This window comes from Egretta garzetta, unplaced genomic scaffold (assembly GCF_000687185.1).
Source record: "Egretta garzetta isolate BGI_Z169 unplaced genomic scaffold, ASM68718v1 scaffold287, whole genome shotgun sequence".
Classification (NCBI taxonomy): Eukaryota; Metazoa; Chordata; class Aves; order Pelecaniformes; family Ardeidae; genus Egretta; species Egretta garzetta.
In genome coordinates this window covers 8,431,345-8,450,656 of record NW_009260435.1, presented here as the reverse complement: position 1 = coordinate 8,450,656, position 19,312 = coordinate 8,431,345, and the positions used below count along the sequence as shown (strand labels likewise).

The 19,312-nt window shown below is 36.1% G+C and overlaps 1 protein-coding gene across 1 annotated transcript in view; it reads left to right on the top strand.

Annotated features, from left to right (window-relative positions):
* Positions 1 to 11,744: 11,744 nt before the first annotated feature.
* The window catches only part of CGNL1 (cingulin like 1), a 45,704-nt gene continuing 38,136 nt past the window's right edge, over positions 11,745 to 19,312 (top strand). Inside the window, exons 1-6 of the mRNA XM_035899482.1 lie at positions 11,745 to 13,316; positions 13,824 to 13,918; positions 14,843 to 14,936; positions 15,959 to 16,060; positions 16,786 to 16,934; positions 17,441 to 17,576. Of these exons, the coding sequence (XP_035755375.1) occupies positions 11,745 to 13,316; positions 13,824 to 13,918; positions 14,843 to 14,936; positions 15,959 to 16,060; positions 16,786 to 16,934; positions 17,441 to 17,576 (2,148 nt within the window). The remainder of the gene's footprint in view (positions 13,317 to 13,823; positions 13,919 to 14,842; positions 14,937 to 15,958; positions 16,061 to 16,785; positions 16,935 to 17,440; positions 17,577 to 19,312) is intronic.

Genomic DNA, 19,312 nt, shown 5'->3' with positions numbered 1-19,312 from the left:
AAGGTATATTTTATGTACATAAAAACACTGAAAAGTGGGTAATGATTTGTGATCTATTTCAACATAAAGCATAATGCAGAAGTGGTGAGTAAAATTTGAACTTTTATATAGAGATGGGGGAATGTTTTCAGCTCAGAAAATTTTGTTAGGCCTTGTTGAAACTGGTAATGGTTTGGGGTATGCTTTCATACAGTCACTTGCACACCATTAGCTGTTATATGCAGGAGCTGTTATATTCAGCAGTAGCAGCCCTTATTTACAAGAGCAGTTGATATGTAACATTATGTTATAATTCCACAAACACTTCAAGCCTCATAAAGAAGCAGCCCTACCTCTCTCATTTCGCCTAGTAATTACGCTATTCCTGTGTGGATGTAAAAAGAGTGGTGGCTTGTGGGAGGGAGGTGGTTAAACTGGTGCTCAGTGTGCAAGCAGGGTCCACACCAGGCAGCTTTGGCTGCATAGGCTTCATAAGCCCTTTGAAGTGATGCATCTCCTGGTGGAGCACTCTGGCACGCTGTGAAGCTCCTTTCCTCTGTGGAGTTATCGAGCCGCTCTCTACTCAGCTTGTGTCTCTCAGACTGAGTATGATGATATCATCTTGTCTCGTGGTGGCTGGGCTCAGGGCCTGCAGTTCTGACTGCATATTTAAATTTTAAAATGCATGGTTGAGTTAGTTGAAACTAGATGGGTGTGAAGCCAAGTGTTTAAAGAATACAATGTAATTAAGACAAAGTTTAACAATAGAAAAATGGGAGCCATAACCAGGTTGAATACGCATGAAGCTGTGACCTTATATTGGCTGTGTAAATATGACTCCTAAAGTCTATTTTATGTGTAGTGTTTGTACTTAAATACTTCCATCTTCATAGAGATTAACCCTTTTCTGTGTGTCTTCATATAGGTGAGATCTTGGTCTCTGCATGCAGTTGTACTGGTATAGCTCATCCTTAATTTTGTTTAGGAATAAGCTATACTTGCATAATCATGTTTATATTGGTTGCATCTGTTGTGTTGCTGTAGTGGTAATTTCTGTAGACAAGATTATACTTTTTGGGGTGGGAATACTGAGAAGGTCCAGTGATATGTCACATCTAAAGCCAAGGAGTAATTTTTGGAGTGGGGAAGCTTTTTTGTTTATTTATTTATTTTAGATAATATTGTAAATGATTTTGTGCTCTTGAAACACTGGCAAAACTTTTGAAAAAAAGGTTTCCCTAACTAAGTTTCCATTTCTTTGGGAAGGGCTTTCTAAGAGACTATTTTAACAAACTTGAGATTTTTGCTTTAGCCTCTAAAAATATGAACAGGATACTCTCTTCTCTTTAAACAATAATGATATCATTGGGATGTATTAAGATAATTTCCTTTGGAACAAAATACAAAGTTTCTAACACTGACAATTGGAGGAAAATGTAATGAAACAACATAGGATCTCTTGTGGAGTGAATATAATCGTATCAGATGTTTGGATACAAACCAGCTATTGTGTTTGAAATCACAAGCTGCTTTTTGGAATCTTGTAAGTATCCGTGTATCACTCAGCTGTTGTTTCTGTCAATACGTCAACAGATATGAACATTTAGAATTTGATAAACTAGAAGAGAGTATATAAAATAGAATTTCTTCTTGGTGAATTTATTACCTTTGCAATTTTGTCATAAAAATGTGGAAAAATTGAGTGTGGTCGTATCACTTGTACATAATTAACTCTGAGATAAGTATTTAAAAGGTTTTGTTGTTTGCTTGCTTTTTGTATTTGAAGTTTATAAATGTTAATTGTATTGCAATGGTATTACATATGCAATCATTGACGATTAATCTAGCCTGCAATCGAAAACATCTAGGTGGGTGTTCCATCTTAAAATTGAATCTTTGGAAAAGTAATTGAAACACATACTTATTTACATTCAGTTTACTAAAGTTCTTAGTTATGGACAGTTTACTTTTTGCCTCTGATTCCCTTTTGTTTACAATTTGGGAGAATCTGGAAACTAATTACTTCAATAAAGAAAAAGAGAGTTTTTTAGTATGATACAAAACATATATTGCAGCAGTAATAGTTGAGAATATTACGTGAAAAATCTGGAGTTTTCTTTATTTTTATCATTAACAAAAATTAGGGCTTTAATTTCTACTCAGTAAGCAAGGCTAGTAGGTCATGCCATATTTTCTCTGGGGATAAATTCTGTAAAATTGTGACTATATGAATTCATACATAGGGGGTTAAGAAAATTGGATCTGTATTATGTCCTTGTCTTCAAACTTTCACAATTTATGAGACCTGAGGATCTGCCAAAATGTCATGTTGTTGACTTACAGCCATTGAAGCAGATTTTCCTTTCAAAAAAAAAAAAAACAACCAACCAACCCCAAAACCAACAAAACCTGCTAGTTGTCACACAGCTCAAGCATTTGGCTGATCTGTCACATGCTTTCATAGGACTAACAAGGTGTTTTACATTTGAGACATTGAGACTTCCTCACACACATCATTTTTCAGCCAGAGGGAGTATGAACGAAGCTGTAAGCAAGCGGACAGTATCATTTGCTCGAACTGCTGTTAATAGTTCTTTCTACTGACAGTCTTTATTAAATACAGTTCTCTTCCTGTCCTTGAAAGGGTGGCTATTAATATTCTGTTTTATTGGCTGGGCATCTGAATAAGGTTGTTTAGTATTTGGGCAGGACTGAAACTGAAATCCTCATCTCTAAAGCAGCAGATCTAAGACTCGTCCACTTTGCTATACTGTGTTTCAGGAGAAATTGATAAAATAATATGTGTAATCCATGCTAACCTGAGCATGGCTATTTGCTTCTGCTAACAGGTATGGAAGAAAAATGTTATTTGGAACTTTCATCCTGCAGGAAATTCTAACTTGTCATTCCTAGGCTGCCATCTGAAATCAGAACAGAGAATATTTTTCACAGAATAGAAATGAAAGTAGTTGATTCAGAAATGTTGGAATACTCACTATACTAAGATGTATTACTGTGATGGCACGATACCTTCTGTTCCCAGATTTCTCTACGGGTCAGTGTTCCTGGCTGGATTGCATTTTCCATGATGCACCCAAAGCCATATGACTACCATATTTAATCACAACTTGGTCAAAGGGGAAAAAAAAAAAAAGAGTTGCGTTTATGGAAGGCACAGACCTACATGGCTCCTGGTGTGGAGGTCTTCAAAGGGAGGCTTGAGTGACCCACTTGCAGTGTGGGTGTGTGGTCCTCCAGCATTTACTTCTCTACATGGGCACCATGCATACCTTGGACATACCCATTCATGGGTATGTATTTCATTGCAGGTAACAATGCAATGTTGAGTATGCAGTCCTGGGACCATAATGGAATGCAGCAGATCAAAACCTGGTCCTTTTCTCTTTGCACTGCAGCAGTTAGTTATGTAGATGCATGCAGGGACTGTATGAGGAGGGACTGTATCCAAGGCAGTGGATGGGATCTAGTATGAAGTTTAGAAATAGCTTGTGCAGTTCATTTATGTGTAGTGGTTTTGGAAGAATATAAATTGCTAGCTTACTTTTTATGATATATGTAAGATTAATTCTGCCTGTAATAATAGGTCAGCCCTGTCTTGAAGACTGAAGAGATACCTTGATTTGGACTCGTGTCTATGTGACACAAAGAGTAAGACTTGTGGTGTAACACTGGTATATGGTGTTGTGAATAATACATGCCATATGGCATAGATTCCCAGCAACTCATGAGTTTTTTTTAAGCACAGAATTTTTCACAGTCTCTTTCATTCCAACAGGTAGGAAGAAGAGATGGGATATGAAGCTTTCAGGCTGCTTTTAAAGGGAACTAATGTTTTTAAACTCAGTAGTCTTTTTTCCAGTTCTTAATTTATAGAAATTTTAGGTAGATCTTTGATTCTGACATCAGAAAAGCTGACCAATAATAAAACTCTTTCAGGGTAATTTTTTTTTTCCCCACTGCTGCCTGCAGAGAGCCTGCATATGCTGAATTATGACATGATATATTGTAGAAAATCCTCTGTAATAGGCCTTTTGAAAGTTTTGAATTTTGACCACTAGACAGCCAGTGGCGGTTTACAGACAGTATGGGGACAAGAAGAAATTGTTTTATTGTGTTCTGTGACTATCATTTTCTTTCTAATAATTATGAGGAGTGAATGTCAAATATGATACAAAAATAAATTTATAGAGACAAAAATATACCTCAAGTAGGAAAAAAAATCTTAAATGGGGATAAGGAATCTACTGGAAAGATGGCAAACTTGTTTCAGATGTCCTTCTATTGCTGGATATTGTCAGTTTGCTCTTAAATGAGTTTCACTGTCCCTTTTTACAGTCCCATCTCTAGAACTTTAAAATTTCACTTTTCTCCCTTCTCCTCTCCTGTAAGCAGTAGATCAAGTAAACTCAGCTACCCCAGAGCTATCTTCCATATAGACTAAAAGGGACAGCAACCCAGGCCCATTTTTCTTTTGCAGAAGCCTCAGATTGTAGGTAGGGTTGACGGTGATGAAGTTTCCCCTCATGCTTGCAAGGCATGTTTGTGAGATTGTGTTCCATCAAGTGTAAAAACATTACAGTTTTGGTCTTTCCATTAATTATCCTGTCTGCTTCCTTTTCTTTACCCTCACAGTATGTAAGTTTTCCTTCCTCTTCTCTCCTAAAGTTTTTTCCTGCCCTTTTTCCGTAGCACTGTCATTTATTATTGACCTAACACCCACTTTGTCTTTGTGTGATATTGCTGGTACTTTCTGAATAGTCAGCTGCACAGAGAATCCATTATTTAGCTTGGAGAGCAAGCGCAACATTACGTAAAGCTGGAGGACAAATTTCATAGTTCCTTCCTGGCATTTTGCTCTCTGTGTGTGAAAAATCTGGAGTAAACATCCATAAACTGTTACATCCCTCGTTTTAAAAAAAGACACTGATTAAATAGTATGGGCAGTGACTTTTTTTGTTGTGTGTGGTATGAAAATTTGGAAATAACTTCTGTGGAATCAAATGTAATTGGATAAGTTAGCCTTTAATTACTTGAAATTTTTAGAATTCTAAAAGTTCACTCCTCTGAAGAGAAGATAGTGTGGTATGCCCTAATCTTCCTTTAATGAAAAATCTTCAGCTGATTCATTCTTAGGAGTCTCAGGATTATGTTATTGGATATGAGGGAGTTCCTGTTTTTCTATCATCAAGAGAGCCAGGGAGGAGTCCTAGTGCCATAGGAAAAGTGGAAAAGTCAGATCTTTTTTATTCTTCCATATTCCTTCACTAGTTGTATGCAAAAGGAGCATACATGTAATGTGAGGCAATACCTGTGAAGGATCTGTCGTTCTTTAAGGAGGCCAGGGAAACATACCCGCTGGTGGGATAGTATGTCCCCACATGCCAGTCCACATCTCTGCCTGTATTATAAATCCCAGGAGCCCTGTCTGTCCAGTGGAGCTAGCTGGCTTGGAAGCAGGAAGTGTGAGGTGCTTTTTCGCAGATGGGTTAGAGGCGTGCTTAGTAATGAGGGTGTAGGGGCAGGATACAGAAACACAAGCTTCATATGCAGTGTGGCATTTAACAGGATTGGGAAGGCTTTTTTTGTTGGTGGTGGTTTGGTTTGGTTTTTTTGGTTTTGGTTGGTTTTTTTTTGATAAATCTACCTTGTAGATTTGGCTGAAGAAGAACGGGAATGGATGAGTGGACACAATTCCATGCCTTTGTGATGTTGTAATGTTAGGAAGGCTTCAGAACCGCTGAAGGGAACAGTCATGTCTGGCACAGGGAGTATGTTTGTCAAAGGCACTCTTTTCTGCTCATGTTGGCAGGGAGAGCAGTCGGGGTTCCAAATCACAGGGGTTTTCTTTTTTTGTAAGGCGGGTCTCAAATAGCTCCTGGTAGCTAGCTTTAAAATAGCTGTGAAAGGAAATGTTTTGGAAGCATTTTTAAAAAAATGGTTTTGACCTATTAAACCTAAGTATTCCTCTGCTATGTTTGTTTGTAAAGTATCGTATCACCACTGAAGAGCAAACTGCTATAGAAGAATGAGCAGAGTACTGGATTCTCAGACATGAGAACCTCTGCTGATGAGTTCTCTTTATAAACAAAAATGTGATAGTTTCTATTTTTGGCAAAAATAAGTTGCTCAGAAAAATGAAAACATTTCTGGGTAATGATAGAACACGGGACTTTCATACCCACTGGAGGCCATATTTAAAATGAATGTTCAAACACCTTTATGAAGGCTTATTTTAAGAAGAAATCCCAATACTGAAAGGCCTGAACAGCTTTGAGTGCCAATTTTGTTTGTTTGTTCACAGAAGATTGTAAAGGTTTGGGTCTCTGAAAATGGAGTTAAAACACAAGTTCTGTTTGGAATTTTGTGATTGCCTCAAGCAGTCCAAGGCCACATTACTGCCAAAATAAGTGATCCCATCATTCCCTGGTTCCTTACTTGCCAACCTGATAGAAAACTGCTCATGTTTTTGCTGGATCCCGAAAGCTGTGTCTGGATCATTGCTGGCTCACAAAAGGAGCAGGGAGGATCGTACAAGCTGAGATAACGGGGTGCTAGAACTGCTGCTTTTGGAGATAGTGTGTTATGGCTTACATTTTTTTAAAGTCAATTGGTAACATACAACATTGAAGTAAGCATCTTTCAAACCAACGTACTCAGAACTTTTTAAAGAACTTGATCCTGTAGCCTGATGAAACTGGATGTGACCACACAGGGACTAAGCATGGTTTTCATGGGGTCTCAGGGTGAGGAAAAGCCTGTGAAGATATGAAGGCTTAGGCCTGCAGGAAAAAGCTGGCAAACTCTTTAAGTCAGTTTATTTCAGCTCATGACAATTTTCAGGGAGATATTTGATTTAAAATTACTCTTTCACTGAAATTTCAAATAACTTACCTGGGGTATACAGTAAATTCACTCCACTGAGTAACACATTAAATTTTACAGATATCATTGGAGTGTATTTGCTTTGTTTGTGCCTGACTGTGTTTCCTGGATCTTTAATTCTGTGTTCTTTTGGACTTGCTCTAGATGACGACTGGATTTACTGAACTTGTTGATGAGTAAATCCACCTGTTTATGTAGTGTAAGTGTAGAAAATCAGGCAATTTCTTTTCTGGACTGTTTGTAAGTTTTCAGGTGAAACTGCTGCTGAATAAAATTTGTCGTGGTATGAACAGCAGATGAAGTTAGCAATCAGATGTCAAAATACTTTCATTGTTCTAAACTGGAGCTGCACTTTTAATCTCTGAAAGATATTGACGGTGGTATTTACTTGACTATATTATCTATTGGTTTAGCAAGTAGAATATTTTAAAAAGAAAATAATTTATTGAAGTAGTTATTTCTTATGTCCTGTTTAATTTGTATATGCTGTTGTGATAATAGTTACTTCACAAATAGGAGATAAGAACTGATTTTATAAAATAACAGAATGACAGTCTTCTACTTAATTAAGAATTTATGCAGAATCATTGCTTCTGTTTTCTGAAAAGTGTATTTTTAAACTCACCTGAGACGGCAAATAAAATTACTAGCAAGACTATATTATTTAAATTAAAAGTATTAGTTTGGCAGAAAACCTGGAATTAGAATTTATATCACCCTCTATTTAAAGAAAAACCAAACCCAAAACTTCTGGGTTTTTCTGTTTTTTTTTTTTTATAAGTAGCTACAAGGAAACAACAAGCAGCCGCACAAAAAGGGAGAATCTCTTCCTAACTACTTTTAAAATATCTAACCTCTTTTTGTAAGATCAAGAGTAAGCAAACTGTTCTGTCATAACATTTGAGGGCTTCAGCAGGCTTAAAGAAGATTAAAAATGGACAGTTGTAGCTGTCAGTGCCCCCAACTGTCAGCTCCTCCACTGTATCAGATGTCAGAATTTTAGTCATTATTAGTATGGAACACAAGGCTGATTGCATTTACCTGAGTATGCCGGTCTGCAAATTTTCATGGCTGAGGTGTATACTTGGGTATCAGAATGTTCAGATGTTCTCATTTTTGACATGGTGATGTCCGTCAGGGGAGTGGGGCAGACAGATGGCAGAGGAACAGCTTCAGTCCTCTCATCTTAATCTATTGCTGTAAGCCTGCCAAAGCCTGAGATGCTGATTGTACAATGTGTGTGTAGAAATATGACTGTAACTGTAATTAAACAATTAACATTGTTAGAGGTTTTAGGTTTTCATCAGAAAGGCTGTGTGTGAGGAAAATGAGCAATGCTTTTTCTGATTTAGAGATGTTTACAATTTTACAAAATCAGTGTTTTCACGTATTGTAAAATACCTTTTTGATATTATGTAGTTCATGGCAGTATTATCTATTGTGGCTCGGCATCCTATAAAATAGGAACTCTAAGTAAAGCCTTTAACTATTTGAATGGTAGGGCCAGCTGTTATTTTCTTGTTAATGTAATGGTTTTGGGTTTTGATTTTTTGGGGTTTTTTTCACAGTTTCAGAAAGATAGAATGTTTTATTTTAAAATTGTTGGTTTAGCACTTTGATTTCTACAAGGTTTTATCCTTTTGTATAGTAAAATCAAGTGGTTTATTAGTATAATGCACATGAAGAAGACAAATACACTTATTTCTTTATAGTTTTAGAGACAAATTAAATATATTAATGATTAATTTAAGGTAGATTATTAACCTAAATACCATTTCTACTATACACTAGGGGGTTTGGTGTTTTGTGGTTGTTTTGTTTGTTTGTTTGTTTTTTCCCTGGTTATTTAATATTTTTAGCAACTTTGCAACATGTTTGAAAGCACAGCTTTTGCAGTCACCCTCAATTTGACAAATTGGAATTTATTGCTTATCTATTCTTTATGCTGGTTGATTTGAGTCCTTTAAGTTTTAGGTTTCTTTTTATTGACCTCTTTCGTGTGTTTGTTGTTACCACTATTGGCAAATTCAGATTAACTTTACTCTTTTTATAGGTCTGCTACACCTACAGATTTAAAGTGTGGGACGGGGGAGAGAATCAGAAGAGTAAAAGTGAGAAAACTCATGGGTGGAGATAAAGACAGTTTAATAGGGAAAGCAAAAGCCGCACACACAAGCAAAGCAAGGAATTCATTCATCACTTCCCATGGCCAGGCAGGTGTTCAGCCACCTCCAGGAAAGCAGGGCTCCATCACACGTAATGGTTACTTGGGAAGACAAGCACCATCACTCCAAATGTCCCCCACTTCCTTCTTCTTCCCCCAGCTTATATACTGAGCATGATGTCATATGGTATGGAATAGCCCTTTGGTCAATTTGGGTCAGCTGTCCCGGCTGTGTCCCCTCCCAGCTTCTTGTGCACCTGGCAGAGCTGAGAAGTCCTTGACCAGTCTAAGCACTACCCAGCAACAACTAAAACATCAGCATGTTATCAACATTCTTCTAGTACTAAATCCAAAACACAGCACTATACCAGCTACTAGGAAGAAAATTAACTCTGTCTCAGCAGAAACCAGGACAGTTTTTTAGATGTTTACAGATTCATCTACTACAGATGTATGCTGCCAACTATGTGTATATATATATATCATGGGGCTTTTTCACTTACATGGTCACATGCAAATATGCCATGAATGATTTTAACTTACTCAGAGTAGTATCAGCACATTGCATTTCTTTTTATAAAGTTAGACTTCTGAATAATTTGTATTTTCTGAAGACATTAATTGAGACACTTTAAATGCATGCTCTTTAGAAGATACAGAATTACATTGCTTTTTTTGTGGGCCGTTTGAAGTCTCTTTGTTAGTAATTTTCAGTTACAAAATCATGTCTTGTTAACACTTTTTCCCCAGGCAGTCATGCAGATTTGATTTAGAAGCCTGAGAAACTTTATTTCATAATTTTTATTTTGCTAAAACTTGAGATTATTTAAACTCTTATTATTTCATTACATACCCATAGTACTATCTTCAGATCAACATTGTATAACAGTAATATAAAAATGGAAAGCCTAAAAGCTTCAAAATGCTTACTTTATTTGAAAACAACTTTTGAACTTTAAAAAATACTTCCTTTTTGTTGCCTTGAGCAAGCAAAAAACAGTCTTGAGACATCGATGAATGTACCTGAATCCACTCAACAGTTTCAAGATCAGCATGGAGAGCCTGGTTTCTTTCCCACCTCCAGCAACCATTCATTAGGTTAGGGTGGTCTGGTTCCTTTGCAGTGTACATTCTAAGTTACAGCTCTATACAGTGCTCTCTCTCTTTCCTCCATTGCTTTCTCACCACGATCAGCGCAGCTCAGAAGTTGATTTCGGTGCCCTGGTCAAAAACCCACTAAATCAATGGAGATGTCTTCATTGACTCTGGGTGATTAGAATCAGCTTCTGCTATTTTTACTTTGTCATTTTTGTCTCAGCTTATACATTGAAACAGTGTAATTAATGTGGGATGTTATGAGTATTCAGAAAAGAATACTCATAATATAAATATTGAGCCAAACTTTTTAATTCACTGTTAGGAAGAAATGATAATTCAGCTGTTGATTAGAATATCTGAGGGAGATGGTTCACGCTCACATACACAGGATGGTGAAACTGGCTGCAGAGATTTGTTTTTCCATGAGACATCCTGTTGTTTTGGTTTCCTCTTGATGATTACTCACCATCATTTAGTGATATTGGTTGGGTAGGCTTCAGTGATTACTCAACTCTCCATCTCATTTCAAAAGTTTATTCCCTCCAGGTTTTGTTTCAGTCTGTCAAGAGTCTTGTGTTCCATTATTTTATAGACACAGCTCTTACTGTCACTGTATTGCCTCTGCCGCTAGACAGTTGGCTCATAATATGCAACAGGTAGTAAAGTAAAACTACACACAAAAACACCTCTTACAGAAATAGAGAATGGCATTTAACGTTAAAAGTGCAGGTAGGGTTTAATTCATTGTTTTCTAGAACTGTTTTGGCACATACAGGCTGGAGTTAGCATTCCTGTTGCTTCTGGAAAAAGTACTATCAGCCTTGGAAATACTAGCAGTATTTTTCCACTTCTGTTGCTCAGCAAAGTATCTGTTTTAAAATCGCAACTAGACCTTTCAGGAAAAAGACCACAATTGGAGGATTGTTAAATTGTTCTGTAGGAAAGTTTATTCTTAGGGATGACAATGAGCTAATAAATGAAGAAGTTTATTTTCAGGTATCTTTAGAAACAAATGTTGAAAACCAGGTACATAAAAGCACAACTCAAGGGTATGAGGATATTGACCTTCCTTGCAGTGCTTTAATTACCTAAAACTTATAACCTAAAACTGTCTGGTTGTGTTTTGCTTTCCTGGGCTTATGTTTAAATGTTAAGATGGCTGGTTCTAACTGCTGGCTATAAAATGATTGTTGATTTGTGAAGGGTACAGTCTGTCAGTAAACATAGTGGAGGTACCCAAAATAAAAGCTGCTTTGATTCAAAATATGGTACTAGCATTGCTTATATTTGAAGTAATTTGATTCCAAAGCAACTAGCACAAACCCTGCTTAGGTAATAATAACTGTTGTTATTTCTTAACATTATTTTATGACTGTAAATGTTACATTGATCCAGAATCAGTCAGTTAGACATTTGTATTTGTATCGCAATAGATTTGCTTTGGGCTTTGTATAGCTTGTATATTGATTTCTCTGCATATTACTGTCTTCGTAGTTACACTCAGTGGTGGGATAAAGTAATTAATGAAATAATGTAAAGTATTTAAAACAATGACATTTTTGTAATTTTTCTTCTATTCAGCTATAATCCTGTGATCATCATGGAGCCGTATTTTGCTGGGTTTAAGCACACGCAGCAGGACTATGAAGTCAATCTTGAACCTTCAAGTGAGGAGACTCAGAAAACTAGAAATGCACAAAATTCTAGGACGGGGTCTTATGGTGTCAGTATTAGAGTCCAAGGGATTGATGGACATCCTTACATAGTACTAAACAATACAGAAGGCAGTTTGTCAGAAAATCCCCCTCCTTCTGGAAAAGAACAGCAGGCCATTTCTCAGACTGTAAGCAAGCCAGCCCCAGACTCCAATACTGCTTTTAAGTTGGATGACAAAAACAGTGAACACACAAAGTTTCCTGGAACACAGCACATGCAACCCTGTGTGCCTAAAAGCCTAAAGATAACCAATCTGGATGAAAAGGAAAATGGAATATCAGATTTTAAAGAAGGAACAATGAAATGCTCCAATTTGTTGAACTTTCAAAGACATCCTGAGCTTTTACAGCCTTATGATCCTGAAAAAAATAACTTGAACTTGGATAATTACCAATCTTCTGTGTGTGGTAAATCTAAATCTTTTGCAGATGAAGATAAAACCGAAGCAAAGCCTTGTATTTCCTCATCTAAAGTAGTATCCCTGCAGAAAACAAATACGTATCTTGCAGAGCCAACCAAACCAAATTCAAAAAAGATACATTTGAACAGATCAGTAGGATCAGTGTTGGATTGTCCCAGTAGCACAATCAGCCCAAATGAAGTATGTGTTTCAGAATCATTTTCATCTGCAGGAGGATCCCCATGTATTAGTCCCACTGCTTATCCAGAGACAAGAAAACCTAGACCAGATGTTCTTCCCTTCCGCAGACAAGATTCAGCTGGGCCAGTACTCGATGACTCACGAAGATCATCATCCTCATCAGCTACTCCCACTTCTGCAAATTCCTTATACAGATTTTTACTTGATGACCAAGAGTATGCCATCTATGCAGACAATGTTAATCGGCATGAAAACAGAAGATATATCCCGTTTTTGCCTGGAACTGGCCGTGATATTGACACTGGTTCACTGCCAGGAGTAGATCAGTTAATTGAAAAGTTTGATAAGAAAGTTGATCCTCACAGAAGAGGTAGGTCAGGAAAAAGGAATAGGATTCATCCAGATGATCGTAAAAGATCAAGAAGTGTTGATAGTGCCTTGTCAGTAGGGCTTGATGTAAATTCAGATTACTTAGGTGAATTCAGTAAAAGCTTGGGTAAGTCAACTGAGCACTTGCTGAGACCATCTAAAGTTTGCCTTCACAAGCAGTTATCCAGAGATCAAAAGTCACCTTCCAAAGAGATGAAAATTTCTGCTCGAAGTGTTGGAAAACTGCAAATGCCTGATAAAGACACTGAGAACAGCAATTTCAACTCTTTGCAATACCATAAACAAAACGGAGCTGATACTGAGAGCTTGATGTTTAGGTCGTCTACGCTCCCAGGACAGAATAAGGGAGAGGAAGTTAGGACAGTAACTTCTACTTTGTTGTTGCCAAACCGAATCACAGTTCCACCTGATTCAGGAGCCAAGAAGATTTCTGTAAAGACATTTTCATCCATCCCTAATATACAGGTAATTTTGCACTCTAACATACTAAAACTGTCACGTTTCTAAATGCATATTTTTCTGCTCTTCATTAGAACAAACTCCTATCACATAATACTTCCAAATGTGATAGCTGAGTTGTTCTGGAGAAATGTAAATACAAAAATTATTCCTGTAGTTGCAGATGTAGAAAATGTGGTTTGTAAAACAGCTTATTCTTGTATGGATGAAGGAAGATGGTGGGGCCAAAGAAGGTTTTTATAAATGATATTATGATGATTCTGAAGCATAAATGCACAAAAGTAGAATGCTGAAATGTATGTAACGCCATGCAAAATTATGTTTTCTTTCTTTTGGTGTGGAGTACGCTTTCTTCCTGCATTAAGCCAAAACTCCAGTGGGTCTTTGTGAACTTCAGGTCCACAGTACATAAATGTTTTCTTAATAGAATAGAATGGAGAACTTCAGTTGTACGGGTTGCATTTACAACCCTCATAGGATTATATTTTTTGATGCTTTATCTTGTCCTTTTAGGCAACTCCTGATCTCTTAAAAGGGCAGCAAGATCTTGCACAGCAAACGAATGAAGAGACTGCTAAACAGATACTTTACAATTACCTTAAGGAAGGGTTAGTAAACAAAGTTAACTTTTGGAGAGGTTGTATTTGCTCAGTGTTTATTTTCTGTTACATTTAAAATACGAAACTGTACAATCAAAGCTATAACTAAATGAAATGTCTGTTTACTAATTCTGTATCTTAGCTGTGTTTTTCAAGGAATTATAGGGTCTCAAAATACCCAGGCAATCAGGACTTGCATAAGATACTGTACAGGATTTGATTAAATATACTCGACATTTGTGAATCAGAATATGTTTTGTCTTTTAAATACTTCTGGAGTTAAACTTCATGTGATATGGAGGTTCATGAAGAATTCAAATCATACCTCATAGGAGTTTAAGCTTGTGGATTTTTTTAAACAACAACAACAACAAAGTGCTGTCTCTTACAGTTTGACAGAAGCTGTCTTGTTGCTGTGCATTTAATCCTTAATTTATTCCATCTGTAACTATCTTACTTGGTATTTCTAATGATAACTTATTGAAAGATGAAGGAAGGAGAAATTAATTAAAATACACGATGCACTTAAATTTCTTTGCATTCCTGATGTAACAGGTTCTGGGAGCTGTTATTTTATGGTGCAGTAGTCAGGACTTGAAAAACCTAATATTAATTCTAATTTCAGTATGTTTGAATAATATGCACGGTGAATACCTGTCTTTCCACAGCTATAGTTTTGTAGAAGAGAGTTGCAATTAAGGAGTTCAGCTATTTAGTTGGTTAGTTTTAGAAAACATTTGGAATATAATTTTTTAACAGCCTCTCTTCAAAGACTTTAATGAAATCATAGTTAAAATAATTTCTGACTGGTTCGTATTAGATTTTTTTTTTATGGTGGTTATTTTCAACAGTTTGGACACTGAATTTGTTTTGATGTTAACAAAATAGTACATTTGAACTTATCATTGCTTAATTGTACTGTCTGTGTTTTAGAAGTGCTGATAATGACGATGCAACAAAGAGGAAAGTCAACTTAGTTTTTGAGAAAATTCAAACTTTAAAGTCAAGAGCTGCTGGAAAGACACAGGTAAACAATTTTTTTAAGTTGCTTTGGCTTGTTTCATAGGGATACAGTGCTCAAACAGGGCTTTAAAAATTTGAATCCCCTCGCTGACTTCAATTAGACTATTCTTATAGTCCCTCAATAATACAGCTTAATTATTCACTGAGGTGACTTATGGGAAATCTTTTTGTTAACAATGAAAAAAGAACGTAAAGGAGTCTACCATGAGAACTTCTACATTTTGCTTCTATGTTTAAGGAGGAGAGAGATGCAAACTTAATATGGACGTCAAAAGGTTGTTGGATCGAAAAAAGCTAACATATACATAGCTTTAAAAAATAATGATGGCGCATCTTGTCATTATAGTGATATATAAGTGGAGAGAGTCTTTTAATTTGTAATTTAGAAAAGCAGTAATCTAGGATATTGTTTAAAAGCCATATTACAATAATAGCATTTTTCAGTCAGCCTACAGAAAAGTTTTTTGTTTCCTGCTATGTGATGCACTGTTTTTTCAGTTCTAAAGCAAAGTGAAGAAATGCGCCGTTGTTGCAGTGGTGGCACAAGAAGGATAAATGCTTACTTTTGAAGATTATTTTATCCCAGGCTATAATTAGTCCAAATGAAAATATAAAACACATCTTAAGAAATTACCAAAAAACAGTGTTTGAAAATATGTCCTGACATGAGCATGAATCCTTTTGATGTCCGGTTTGTGTAACTGGTGATATCTCAGTCAAATTTGGCCCCAAGTAGTCATGATTTAATTCGTATGTTGCCTAATTAGAATTTTTCTTTGGGTTTGTATATTTCCTGTATTATTGGCAACATTCCTTGAGCAATTACCAAGAAGTCTTATGAAAATCAAATCATGGTTCCTTTGAAAATATTAGCTTGGCTTGACTAATATGAAAAGTTGTTGGTGAGCTCAGGCAGTTGATACTACACTTTATTAGCCTTCCTTGTGGCTTTACTTCAGATTTTAAAAACCAATCGTCAAAGAACATCTTGGCTTTGTGGGAATAAACATCTCTATTTAATTGTAGGTTTCAGATTCTTCAGCTGAAGTAAAAGCATTGGTGGAACAAAAAGCAGAACTTGAAAGGAAAGTGGAAGAACTAGAGAAAAAACTGGATCTAGAAATTAAGGTATGACACTTTGTTGTTATAAAGCATTTGACTATTTCAAATATACTTTCTGAAGTAAGTGACAACTGATCAACCAGCTGAATTTTTTTTGCTTCATATTCTTCTTAATCCAGATAGACCTGTGCTTCCACAGAAGACTTTTCATTTTAAGTGTAGTTGCTCGTAGCATAGTTACCCTTTTTAAAGAAATTTCTTTCTTAGTATTTGAGGAGTTCGGAGCAGTGAATAAAAATGTTAGGCACATGCATGTAAAATGTCTTAGGTATCTATAGAGGTAAATGTTGATCTGTTGACTGCAGTGAGACAGACGTGGAGTGAGAGACAAACTGTATTACTCATTAGCTGCTGTTTATTAATTACAGCATTATTTTTGCAGCACTGAATTCAAAGTAATTAAGTACAGCCGTGCTCTGAAGACGTGAGAAGGACAGTTTGGCTTCTTTTGGTTTGCATTTTGAGTCTGTAATAAGAATTGGTATACTTGAAACTGATTAGATAGTACTGAATAGACTTCACTTCTCACATTTCTAATAAAAATCAAAAAACAGTGCTTTGTGTATTTTAATAAACATTCTAAGCTTTTAATATGCATAAATTAATAAGCACTTCTAAATGTGAAAAATATCAAAGTTTAGAAATGGCTTCTTTCATCTAATAAAAAAGAGCCTTTAATTTATTTATGCTTAGTTTATTATCTTGCTTCCCTTTTGGTGTACAAAATGCAGAATCAGCAAAATTCCAAAGAAGAGAGAGATGCTACACGAGCAAGCCTGAAAGATCTTCAGTTGCAACTTGATGAAAGTATATGTGAAAAAGAAGCCTTAAAAAAGCAGCTGGAAGAAAGTGAGAAGGAACTCAGGCAAAACCTAGAGGAGTGAGTTAATTCTGGAAAAGTTATTCATTGAAATTTGTACCTTTCCTTAACCTTTTAGATTAAAAGTATCTGTGTCTTCAGAATGTTAATGGAATCAGATAGTGACATTTCTTATTGTAGGAAATGTTTCTACTGTTAAAAAAGGGCATGTTTTTAGAATATCTGGAAGGAAAAGAAAGACTTCTGAACTTACAATTCCTCTTAGTGCAAATTGCATTTAAAATTTTGTGGTCATAATGTGTAGTTCGAGCCTTTAAAATATGGAAACACTTGAGTGCTTTAGTCAAGAATATAGTACCAGGTTTAAAATAAAATGCAACTTTCCACTTAAATATCTACCTTAAAGAGCTCTCATTTTTACCCCTCTGACATTTCATTTTTCTGCCTCATTATATCCCATTCCCCTGTGGGGAACATGCGAATAGATATTTGTATCTTTTTAGTACTTGAAGAACAAATTACTATTTCTACAAATTAAAAAATCCTGACTGATTTTTCCTGATAAGGCTTTTTCAAGTGAAGATGGAGCAGGAGCAACACCAGACTGAGATCAGAGATCTTCAGGACCAGCTCTCTGAGATGCATGATGAACTGGATAGTGCAAAACATATCGATGAAGGGGAGAAAGAGGTTCTGATTGAGGTTAGTTATAAGGTACCAGAAGAAGGATGAAAAAAATCAAAAGGTTTGAATAAAAAGTGGGAACCAAGATACAGGTAGAAGAAATACATGCCTTAGCTTTTCCCATTCTATCAGTCCAGACAATATACCATTATTAGGTGACTTAAGAAAGCTTGTTGTAGTAAGTACATTAACACTAAATGGAATACAAAGTATAAGTATTGTTTTATGGAATAGGAGAACAAATAACATAATGGTTGAGGGATGGCTGACTTATCCACTATTACCAGTTAGTAATCTCTGTCAGTTTTAACAATTAGATAGGATTTTGGGTCAGAACAGGGAAGATCAGTTTAAAGAAAGTGTACGTACTAGCAAGGATTCAACTAAGAAAATTAAAAGAACTCACCAAAGCAGTCTCTAAATTGTTGACTCTGTTGACAAGACAAGGAGAGAAGAGAAGGGATAGAGTCTGAAGAGGAACAAAAGAATTATGGGTTTTCTATTACCTTGGGATGAAAGAGGAATTGGCTGTAGCCCTGGTTATAGTAATATACTGATGATGAAATGGAGAATGCTGCTTATTAAATTTGTTGATAAGGGTGTGTAAGAGTATCAGTGCATCATGGTTCAAGAGGAAGATTAAAATTCAGAATTATCTTAATACTTTGTAGTACCAAAGCAATTAACTTCTTAATAGTAATGCAAAGAACTAGCTTAAGAAATGGAAGCTAAATGTTAAAATGCAAAATAGGGAGCAAAAGCATAGACAGTAGATCTTGGGAATATTAAAGATGTTTGTATGCAAGAGAGTAGAATAACTACCTTGTTTTGTGTCAGTGAGATTTGATTACTCCCTTAAATTGCTGTATTAAACTGCAGTGCCCAAGATTTAAAGTTGTGCATAAGTAGGGGAATATCTGGAATGATGGTGATAGTACTGAAAAACATTACCTATGAAGAAGGACTTTGAATGGAGGAGCGAGGGAAGAGTCAAAAGTGCATCTTATATAATGTTGCTATAAAGGCAATAGCAATCAATTTTTCTGTGTTGTGTGGGGATAGAGTAAGAAATAAGAGACTTAGCTGCAGAGATTTAAAGTAAGTGTTCGAAAACATTTTCTGTCAATATGGATACTTAAACAGTAGAACATGGCTATCTGGGATGGTAGCAGAATCCCTTTCACTGTGGGCTTTTAAATACAGAATAGATGATGTGTGTCAGGAATGGTTTAGATGTACTGATCCTGCTTCAGTGCAGGGGGAGTTTACATTCTTTGTGAAAGTGCCATTATTCACAGCTTGAGGAATACTGAATTAAATAATTCTTGAAGCTGTGCATTTTTGATTGTTGCTGTTAGTTTATTCTGTGTTTCTATACATGAATGTGTGTGTGTATTTTTCAGATTCACTGAGTACCCATTTCCTTCCCAGCAATTTGGAGAGGGGAAATGACTTCTAGGAGGTGGGAGGAGGAAGGGTGTAAAGGCATGAATTCAGTTGGGAAGCACGTGTTTTGTCTTCAGCACTTGCAGAAGCAACTTTCTTTATTCTTTCCAGCAGAAAAGAAAACAAGGAATTATCATTGGGTTTGCTTCTCTTGCAGTGTGGGAAACAAAAGTTTTTCTTTGTTCTGACCTACCTGTTTGCTATAGAAGGTTGGACTGAGGGATTTGTTAAATTTCAACCTTAGTTTGACTCCTGCTTTATTTACAGACAGCATCAAAATAATTTCATAGTTTTGCACCATCAGATGT